General features: G+C 38.0%; 1 protein-coding gene across 1 annotated transcript; it reads left to right on the top strand.

Moving 5' to 3' along the window:
- The first annotated feature begins 6,584 nt into the window (after nt 1–6,584).
- On the top strand, nt 6,585–7,655 carry LOC149075113 (F-box/LRR-repeat protein 6-like). Its single transcript, XM_089246044.1, has one exon. It carries the CDS (start codon nt 6,585–6,587, stop codon nt 7,653–7,655), a length of 1,071 nt encoding a protein of 356 aa, XP_089102170.1.
- Nucleotides 7,656–11,836: the final 4,181 nt, after the last annotated feature.

The raw sequence follows: 11,836 nt of genomic DNA, 5'->3' as shown, positions 1-11,836 counted from the left end.
AAAAAAGGGTGGACAAAAAAAAATCCATCAAAATGTGTTATGTTTGGCGTTTTTAGTCCTGAGAATGAGAAATCGCGTTGATTGTCCGTTCGAAAAAATAATAAACTCTCGTATCATTATCTTAGGGTTATCATTACTCAAGGCTCTAATACTTGTAAAGAGGTAGAATCCTGTGTACCTAGGCATATTTTTTTGTCAAGCCGGTTTTCTTATCTATAGATTTTCATTCACAGCGCGCTCTGTAGCTCCCCTTCATCACTTGTCATATATATCGTTGAAAATCTAATGAAATGGGAGCTATATATATATATATAGCTCCCGTTTCATTAGATTTTCACGCCTTAGAACAATGGTTCTTAAACTTTTGTCACCCGTGGCTCCCTTGCCCAAGCCATGGTTCCTCTGCGGGTCCCTAGAATAGTCTAGTAGATATTTTATCTTATAAAATAATCATTTCAAAGCATAGATAGGGATGCAAACCCCTGACAAAGGTCAGCCATGCGCACTTTGAGAAACACTGCCTTAGAATATCCCTTAGAAAAGTCTAAGTCATCTCCCTCTTTCTTAACTTCACCGTACACCGTTCGGGATGTACTGCTATACAGGCTACAGGCTGTATTTTTCATTTAGCACTCGTCGGAGAACCTGTAGCAATGGTAATGTTTTTTGCAAGTCAATTATATGTATAAGATTTTTTTGATGCACCTACTTGGTCGAATATCAAAGAAACCAAGGATTCCCCTGAACAGTGCCATAGACCAGCGGTTTCCAACGCAGTTTCTCGCAGAAATCTTGATGGTTATAAAGCTGTTCACCCTCGATGATAATCAGACTGTTCTACTGAACTCAAATTTTTGAATATTTATTCAAAAAAAGGTACCCCTACTGCCGTCTCAACAGCATCATAGCCCCAGGGCAAAACGAAAGACGGCTTAGTCACCACCTGTTAGGGTGGATTCACATCTACAGACATTTACCGTGTCATGTCAGACGCGGCAAACGTCCTTTAACATAAAAATGTCTGTCTACGCCTGTGTAGCCACGACAAGATAGACGTGAATACGTTCATTGGTTTTATGGTAAAGAATGTTTGTCGCGTCTGACAGGCCCCGAGATAGGATTCTCAGCATTTTTGTTTTTCCACACTATAAATTCATAATGGTGGGGGGGGGGGGACGCACATGCAGTGCCTGACCTGGCGGCCCATCAAAGATCTCAGGCTTGGGGCCCTGCTGCAAGGTGTGGGGACCATGAGTCTCCACGCCGTGCCCGATTGAACTAATGGTTAGGACTCGCGAGATTGGAGCCCTGTTATCCTATTGGGAGGCATATTCGCGAATCAAGAGGTTTAGATTATAACCTCACCGGAAGATAAATCCCGTACAATAAACTCTGATATACATTGGCGTGAGCGGGGGAGGGGTTGTTGTTGGGGTTATAATCCTCCACCCCCGAGCCAAAATTACAGTATTACTAGCTATAATACCCGGCGCTGCCCGGGTTTTCTTAAATAAGGCTTTTTAATTCCGTGATATCTCCCTCTTTCTTTGAGAGACATACAAACCGTGTCTGTTAACCAATATGAGGACTTCCTGTGTGACTCATGTCATGAAGGAAACAAACCTAGATTTAAAGAAACGTAGAAATGAATATGGATCAGAATTTTCTGTACGAGAAACACATGGGTCCCATAGGCAGTGCAAAGTTTTCGCTGCCATACGTGCAGCAACAGCCTCGACTGATTAATATACTGTGTATATATATATACAACAGTCGACCCCCCCCCACCCCCGTATTTTCCATATTTGCGGTTTTACTTTCTTCATTGAAAATTTTTTTTTGCCAACACTCAGCAATCGTCATTCACGTATTTTGTTTACAAAATTTGAGTTGTACGTGTTTAGGATGGTTCATTTTTCTAATACTACTGATAACGTTTCGAAAAGACGAAAAAGTGAAAACTTTACAAAACAAAATTGATATATTGACTATATATGCTTGGAGAAAGTAAATCAATTGCTGCTGTTGCCCACCATTATGGAATCAATGAATCTACGGTGAGATATATCAAGAAAAAGGAATCTGAAATTCAATCAGCCGAGGCTGTTGCTGCACGTATGGCAGCGAAAACTTTGCATTGTCTGCCCATGTGTTTCTCGTACAGAAAATTCTGTTTTTTGTGGGTCAAGACGGCCACAGAAAAGGTATTCCAATTGACTGGAATATTATAAGGGAAAGGCGAAAAAATTTTACTCTTATATAAAAAAAAGAGCTGGTGAAACGTCTATTTAATCAGAACTTTATGCATATAAAGGTTGGTTTCATAGGTTTAAGAAACGATTTGGATTACGCAATGTAAAAAATCACTGACGATCAAGCCTCTGCCGACCAGGAGGCAGCTAGAAAATTTCCAAAGAAATTATAAAAGACATTGTCACGTTAGCGAAGCAGGGGCGGGGGAGAAGGGTTCAATGATATGGATATAGAAGTTTAACAGAGCTAATTAATAGCAATTCAGAGGAATTAATGCAGCTGAGTGAGTGCTCCTGAAACTGAAGCTGTACCAGATGAAGAAGAACAGTTCACATGTGTAACATAGTGGAACGACTTCGCAAGTTCAAATCAGCAATAGATTATTTTCATGACATAGATCCTTCTATGGTACGTTCTTCACACGTAGAAAAATTAGTAGAGGAAGCCTCATCAACATACTCCGACATACTTGATGATATGAAGAAGAAACGGCAAACAGAAATCACATTGTTCTTACAGAAAACATCTACACCCTCTTTTACATATCCTTCTATCCTTACGTCACCCTGCTCTTCTCCTGATGTTCAATAAACGAGATATACAAAAAAACCCGTGGTTTCGGTTATTCGCGGTCATCTCCGGAACGTAACAACCGCGTATACGGGGGGGGGGGGGGCGACTGTATTTATATTAATTTATGTTTTCTTTTTTAGGGGGCGCTAAGTTTTTAAATTCCTTCCCCCCCCCCCCCCCGAACTTCAAGTTATCCATCTGCGTATTTCTGCTTCAAAAAATGCTTAATTAAAGCTGGGGAATTTTTTTCGATGTACTTTTTATGGGCCCATAATTAATTTTTAAACATCCTAAACTCCATGAATTTATGCAGTTGAATATTAAAAGATACTTTAATACGGAGACATCAATTTTCATACTTGAGAAGATATAAATATATATTAAAAGTTGTGAAATCAATGTTATTATTGCATGGATATCCAACTCAAAAGTTAGGTCCGGCTAATTACTGCATATTTAATTTTCTGGGCTTCGTATCTCTAAGCGAACTCAATATTTCAAAAATCGAGAATTCAATACAATTTTTAAAATTATTGATGCGTCAGAAAACTCACTAAATTTCCGCATTTATACAGCAAAATCGGCAATTTTAACACTGATTTCTATGCGGATCATCCTTTGCCTTACCCGCATAGTGACGCTGATGATGATTATGACACGTCTATTCAAAAAGCCTCATTACTGAAAGTATTGAAAATGTGGTAAACCATTATAAAGGCATAAACTATTATGCATCCTCTGACAATAAAGTTCGGCGAATAGTCCTGTAACATTAACGTAGATGAAATGTTAGCGAAAGTTACCTTACTGTCCTTCGAAATAGTCACCTCCCATTACTATGCACCGCTGAGATCTCCTATACATGTCCTGGAAACTTTGCAAGAAGTCTTCTTTTGGGATGGAGTTCAAAAGCCTCGTCACGTTTCATTCTACGATTGGAATTGGTAAGTGGTTTTCGATTAGTGTACCGCATGAAAAAAAAAAATTAGTGTGACAGCAAATATTTTATAAGCAATAACATTATTCAAATTGTGTTGAGTTTGCCTCGAAATATTAACAGTTGCTGTTTGTTGTAAAATGAATTAGTAAAACTCACAAAGCATAATCCTCCTTTGTTTGCTGTGTTTGTAATCAAAAAGCATATAAACCGAGAAGATGACTCGCAAACGGTCATTGAACGCCGGCCGTGAAAGCCTCAGATAATATTTCAAACCGAGAAGAGTTTGATTCCGGTTTTATACGTTATACACTTTACGATTGTTACTAACGGTATTTTATTATAGACAAATATCAACTTTTAAAGTTTTGCAGCAAATTTGATAATACAATATATATTATTGCTCAAAAAATATTTATCAATATTATACTATTGTTTTTCATGCGACAATTAATCTAAAACTGGTCACCCATTCCAATCGAAGAATCATAACCAGAGCAAGGAAGTTCAGGCAAAATGCCATAAATGCCTTTTTTTTGTCTATTTTCAAACTTTTTTTTTTCTAAAAATGGTTTTTTTGAAATTTTCGTGCCATAAATGTGTGTGTGCCTTTTAATATAGTTTTAAATTTATTAGTGAATTTCAGAGGCCATAATCTGTAAAACGTGGATATTTTAAGCACTGAAAACTTCAAACACGAATTAATCTTTTTTAAAATGTTCCTACTCTCAGTAGGTCTATTAATTATCATCAGAGAGAGAAGCCCTCCCCCTCCAGTCTCTATTTAGACGCAAATAAGTGATCTGAGTGATTGGTATTGCCATGCACTTACTTTGCTTTGACCGGATGGTGTTGAGTGTGAGTGATTTTGTTTCAAATGAACGCAGTCCGTGTTAGAAAAGCAGAGGAAAACTAGAAATTTTTGTTTCTCTCCACACGCTTTATATAATATGCTTCGCTCAGGCATTGAAGAAGTCCCACATACGTGGTGATATTAAAAAAAGTTAATTCTTTTTTTTATACAAAAATAGAACAATACAGCCATGTTTCTACTATAGAAATGATAATTCCAAATGTTACCACAGATAAATGAGAATTATTTGCTTTCTCTACCAGCTCCGCGTCTGGTAATGGTGGTCCTGGAATTGGCTTAATCCTTAGGATCTACTACATAGGCGGAGATAGACTTGGAAGTCTGGGGGGGGGGCAAGGTCATTATTGCTGGGGGGAACGATGATGATGATGATGATGTCAATTCATATACATACATATACATTAGATCTGCCCACTCCACTTTTGATGCTGGGGGGGGGGCGTATCTCCCCCCATGATCTACTAACATTTTATTTTGAGCTTAAAATCAATTTAACTTGGATAATAATGCAGTTATTATAAACTATAGTTAAAAAAATAGACAGATTAAGTGCAACCACACAATTTTTCAGCTAGTTTTTGGACCCTTAATACATTTGTATGTAGTTATTTTTTCTTCCTTCCAAAAATTATAAATGCCTTTTTTTAGTGCCTATTTTAGGCATATTTAGTGCCTTTTTTACCTGTCTATTTTGACCATTTTTAGTGTCTAAACTTCCGGGCTCTAATCATAACAGTTGTGTTTCTTATTTAATGGGTGGTGGAAGGAAGTTTCAATTTAATGATGTTTCTAAATATACAGTAGACGATTATCTGGCCAAATGTGGCGGAAGAGCGGGCCGGTTAACAGAAATGTCGGATAGGCCAGGGCTCTATAAATACTCACTTTCTACCTGCTTCCAACCCATTACATGAAAAAGAAATCTAAGAATAAACATTGCACGCACGCACGCACACTTCATTAATGTGTTATTGTTTTTAAACTAGGCCGGATAGTCGAGACTCTACTGTAATATATCCTGTACTAATACAACATCCCGCCGCCAGAGCTTTGGCACGGATCTCCGTTACTCTGACTACAACGAGGTGCTCAACCTTTTGGGGTGTGCGGGCCACTTCATTGGTTTGGAAACGTGTCGCGTTGGCCATGGCTTGAGCATGTATGGACTAAATGAATGAACGCCAGAACTTTGCCACTGGACTTATCCCGTTGCCGAGATCTCTTCCAGCCCAGCATCGTGGCAGAGTCTGGAACACTTTATTTTGTGTAAAAAAAAAAAGAAAGAAAACAAAAAACATACAAACTTTTTTACAACATATTTTCCCCGGACAATTGGGTTCCGTCGCGATTAACAAATTTTGTGGTGATTACAGACGAGATGGGATTAGGAGTTGGAGAAGTTTCGGGGTTTAGTTAAGATGAATGTACACATATGAGGATGGAGGTATGTTTTAAAAGCAATTGAGCGCCCCCCCCCCATGCCATCTCATCTGTTATCTTACACTTGCCATATTATATACACAGGATACAAAAAGAAAAAGAAATGAGAATCTTATTGTGAAATAATATATATATATATATATCCATCGGAGCGAGTCATCTTGCTTAACACCTTATTGTTGAGCAAATGGGTTTGATAACTTGCGGACTAGAAGCCAGAGCATGTATGGACTATAAAAATATAAGTCTCAACTAATGATTTAAATTTAAAAAATAACAGTAAACTTTTTTTTTCAGACGAAAGTTTATTTAGTAAAGGGGACTAATGTACGGATTACTTTCCTTTACACTGTTGTCAAATATCCATTGTTTTTCGATTATCGATATTTTCTCAAACTTTTTGATTTTTAGACCGGCCCTTAATAACAAGCGGCTAAAATTAAGTTGCCGAGTCAAGCTCGAACTTCCCAAAGAAACAGCAGGTGCTCTGAGATTTACAGTCACAACATGAAGTCGATCAACGATTTGCCTCTAGAGTTGATGACGAAGATCTTTTCCGAACACATCCGAACCGAAGGCCAGTGGGAATTATTCAAGAACGTCTCCATGGTTTGCACGCGATGGAGAGATATCTCTGCTACTCCTTCGTTGTGGGAACAAATCAGCTTCAGGAAGCTGCACTGGAACCTCGACCACTTGCTCAGGTTAGGAGAAAAAGGACTTCTTTCAGCTACTCGGTCATTGAATTTATCTACTGATTCACTGCATGAGGATGATATCAGCAAAATTAACGAAGTTCGTCCTAAACTGAAGCCAGAAGATTTCGTTAGACTGGCTCCGTATTGCCGCAACCTGGAAAAACTCGACATTACGAAGAGCATGGTTTGCCGACTTGTGATGCAGCTCCTGACAAAAGAGTGGCGGGACATCAATCGATTGGTTATGGATTGCGTTACCGACAACAATCCCGAATTTGACGAACGCTATCCTACCGAAAGTCTTATGCCATTGCACCCTAGCATATTAGATCCTGTATTCAAGAACTGGGGGCAGAAACTGAAGCATTTAAGTTTGACCAGAATCCACTTCATTGGTAGTGAGTACCACCTGTTTTCGAAAATTGCTGATTGTTGCCCTTCCCTCGAAGAATTCCATTTTTGTCAAGTGCGCTACGTGAGGCAGTGTTTTCATAATCCAAATAAATTCCCATGTCCGATCGACAAACTTCAAAATGGATGCCCCAAACTTCGAGTTCTGGAACTTGAACGCTGTGAGTTCGTCTGCCAAGATATTGTGAACCTGACGGGATTTAAAGAATTGAGCAAATTTAGCATAAGCTGTTGCTTATTCAATGGCCTGAATATCAGCCGGGTTCTACAGAATTCCACAGAACTGGAGCACCTGGCCATCGATCAAGGACTTGAATCCATACACAACATCCCATCCGAAAAACTGAAAGTGCTCCACGTTACATACAAGACAGGTTCACTGCAAAACGTGATCATAAAATGGAAGTATACTTTGAAAGAACTTAATATCTGTGAACTGAACGGTAATGACCTCTCCGGTATCCTGTAAACTTTCCTACAGAATAACCATGATCCGGTATTGGAGGTATTGTTCCTTGGTTTTGCTCCGGTGCAACTGCCGCTGTTGAAGAGGCTCGTTCGGGTCTGTCGGAGACTCAGACATCTATCTGTCGATCTCGATGAAGACACATGGCTTTATTTGCAGAACCGAGAGGAAGTTGAGCAAGTTCTCGGGCTACCATGAATATGAATTCCATTTCAGTGTGAGGAAAAAAAGAGATAGAAGCCCATCAAAATGTGTTACGTTTGACTATTTCAGGCTTGAATAAGAATGCGCATTGATTGTGCTTCGAGTAGGTTCAAGATAATAATAAACTCTCATTTAAGCGTTTCATTGTTTTTGGGTTTTCATTTTTCACGGCTCTAATACTTATAAAGAGGTAGAATACTGTGTACATAGACACTTTTTTTTTTCAAGCCGGTTTTCTTATCTAAAGCTCTTCATTCACAGCGGTCTTCATGAGCCCCTCCCCCTTCATCACTCATCACTTGCCATATATATATATAGCTCCCGTTTCATTAGATTTTCACCTCTTAGAACATTTTCCTTAGAAAACAATCATTCTTATTTATTTATTTAAAATACAAAGTTACAGATGTAAATCCAATTACAGCTTGCAGTAAAAGTAAAATTTAGCACAGAATAGAAAAAACGACATGATAAAGTACACAAAAGACAAATAAAAAGTATAAAAAATTACGCAAAATACAAAAATTCAATACAACGCAATCACAGCAAAAATCTTCTAAAGTCAGTAACAGACGAATGAAAAATATCCAGATGTTGAGGAAGCGCATTATAAAATTCGGAAAATCTGTTTACAGCACAGTAATTACCAATATCAGTATTGAATGATTTGACGGCAAATAAGTAGTCAGATCTTGTATTGTGGCACTTAATATTGAAACAGATTTCGTTAAGAATGGGTATGCAATCAATTTGGTTAGTCAACAGGTTCTTGAAAAAAATAACGAGCAAGTACTCTCTGCGTTTTTGTAAGCTATTGACATTGAAACTGTTTCGTAGATGAGTGGCAGAGAGAATATTGTTATAAGGACCTTGCACCCCTCCCCCTCTTATACTTGGATTCCACCTAACCCAATAGTGACACGCTTTGTAACTTACTGGATTGATTTTTGAGTAAGTTTATAGTGAACAAAATTTATGTAAATAAGTTTGATCTCCGGACTCCTGGAGATTTTAATGAGCTTCCCACTTTTTTTGGGGATTCTATGCACTGCCGTCAAAACGTTATGGCCCCCCTCCTTTCCGGGCGAAGTGATGTTGTAGGGTGCAACACTCAGCTGACCCCCAGCTATGTCCTTTCTGTCATAAACGGAGGGATTATTCAGGTGTGAACTGAATAATTCATTGAAAGAAAAATTGACATTGAAAGCCCCAACATTTCATTAGACTGGATTATAAATTCTCAACACGATCCTTGATCAAAATAATAATAATGAAAAAAAGGGTGATTTTAACTTCCCATTTTCGTCAGATTTCATGAAACACACGGACAAGGTCAACTTTGTTGGTCACAGTGACGCCTCCGATATGGCGGTCGTTGTTCCTGTTCATGCCACACATACGTCCCGGCAAAAGTAACGATCGCAGTCCTCCTAGCAATTACTACGTGGACGTGAATGTTACCCCCTAGATCTCCGTTTCTCAACCGGTGTGGCTCAAGTAAAGCAAAAAAATTTAACAGATTTTTGTTTTTTGTAATTTTATAGTCAAATAAAATTGTGTGCTCATATATCTCCCTTTTATACAAATACAAGGCCATAGCGGGCAAAATGCCCAAAGAGGTGGCTGAGAATGAGATCCCCATAACGATACTTTTATGTATACTGTATTGTTCTAAAAAATTTTAATTGAATTTTTCCCTTTGAAGTTGTTGAAAGCAGTTAAAATAATTTAAAGTTTATAAAATACAATTTTATATACGCGAGTATTTATAGGATGAATCAATACGTGCAAAAAAACCCAATTAAATTAATTAGTGCTGCATACAATGTATTACATGCATTCGTTATACGCAGATAAACTTTGGATGAGCAAATCCTCAAACTGTCTACAACGATAACCTGTCTATAACAATATTTTTTCTAGATCGCTACAGCAGCAGTTCTCAACATTTTTTGACTCGCGGAGCCATTTCCGGTAAAAAAATTTCTTCGGCGGAGTCCAGTAGGTCTATTTTTTATTTATTCATCAAAACTACTGATTTATTTTTATTATTTAAAAATATTTATAACTATTTTTTTCAAATTTACTGTTGTTTTTTTTATTTTCCTCGAGCGACCACAGAGCCCATGGAGAGTACACATGGAGCTTCAAGAGCTACACGGAGCACCGATTGGGAACCGCTGCTCTACAGTATCGTTATAGACAAGTTTCACTGTATGTGTGTATATCAAGAAGGAAAAGAAAACGTTCAGGGGTACAGTATTTCTGGGTGGGAAAAATACTGGCTCTTAAATACGGAAAAATACGGGACATCACAAAAATTTTCCCTAAGGTGGAAAAATCGATAACTATTGCTTAAACTATTGATAATGCACGAATGCATGGGGGAAAAAATTCATTGGAAATCACGAATGATGTAGACAACTTCACGGAGAAACCCCCCCCCCCAAAAAGAAAAAAAAAAAACGTTGAGCATGACAAATATATGAGATGAATATTTACAGCCATAATTACCATAATATCACTTATAAATTATGAAAATTATCGTGATCGTAAAGATTATAAATTGAAACGAGCTTTATTGACAAAACGGGACAATAAAAAAAAATTCGGTATGACCAAAAAATACAGGAGTTTGCCGTACGTAAAATATCGGTCATATGGTCAAACTTACTTAGTCTGTAAGTTTAAGAATTTCTTGAAAAATTTTACTTGTCGTTTGGTACGGAGACATTGAGAAACGCTGCACTCCCTCTATTCAACTAATAAACTTTTCTCTCTAAATGTTCCTTCGAATTGACACGGAATGAGATTCATGCGTTTCTTCTCCTTTTCCTGTTTTCGCGCATTAGTGGAAGGAATAAAAAAAGTCGGGAAAACGAACGCACCTGCGCCGCTCACAAATTACTGAGTTTCGCGTAATTTGCGCGGATCACGGAAAGCAGCCGAAAGCGTCTCTTATTCTTGTGTACTACTGTATTATTACGTATTCAAATAAGACCATGTAAGCGAGTTTATTATGGGTCATGTCGGCGGCGGTCATTATTGATTCATTTGGGTATTTTAATAACAAGCAATATAGATCCGAACATGAACACACAATTATTAAATGACTGAAATGAGATCGATGATTCCTGTTTTCGATTAATCGATTTCAAGTTTTTATTCGTCTCGTCTGCTCCCCTTTCATTTTTTACCGTAATTCTGGCCTTCCAGAGTTTTTTGAAAATAAAAATATCCCGTTTTCCCAAAAAATTTTCAATGTAACCAGCTGTTACGATGCTCGCAACAAGGTGTGCGTTGTGGCCGCAATCTCCCCCAAAACGTGTATTTATCATCACAGGCTGTACCGCATAGCACCCGTGTGAAACACCGAAGTAATTATAGACAAATCAAATTAAAATAATAAATGAATACCTTTAGTCTATTGACTGCACATGAGATAGACAAGGCGATAACGCTTTAAATGTATGTAATTCTATGGCTCTACCCATTGAGACATTTCGAGATTATGACATCAGGGCATGAAGATTTAACTTCATCAACAATCACAAAATGCGTAAGACTGCGCTCATATTGGGGCGAAAAGGTAGAAACGAGTTACACGAATTGAGAGTAGGAAGAAAAAAATGCATAGGGGTAGAGAAAGAGATATCCGCACAAAATAAAGGAGGAGGAGAATAGAGAAATTAACCGGAGGGGGCTCTGAAATGTAAGAGTGTGATGATGATTCCTCCGCAGAAGAGCGGGAAAAAAGAGAAAAGGGCCAATTAGAAGATTCAGGTAATAACAAACAGGTTTGTTCAAATCACGCACCTCATTAAGTGGCTTCTTTCTCTCTTTCGATTAGCTTTTCGAGTATGTACGGTGTAGAATAATACACTTAAGATTAATTTTATGTTACATGGCTAATCATAAAGTTTTTTTACAAACAAAATTAAAGGTGCTCTATATGTCCACTTTGGGGTGCACGGCACATG

The sequence above is a fragment of the Pholcus phalangioides genome, unplaced genomic scaffold, assembly GCF_987345545.1.
Source record: "Pholcus phalangioides strain wild (caught in Gottingen) unplaced genomic scaffold, Ppha-v1.0 ptg000016l_1, whole genome shotgun sequence".
NCBI classification, from domain to species: Eukaryota; Metazoa; Arthropoda; class Arachnida; order Araneae; family Pholcidae; genus Pholcus; species Pholcus phalangioides.
This window is presented reverse-complemented; position numbering and strand designations above follow the sequence as displayed.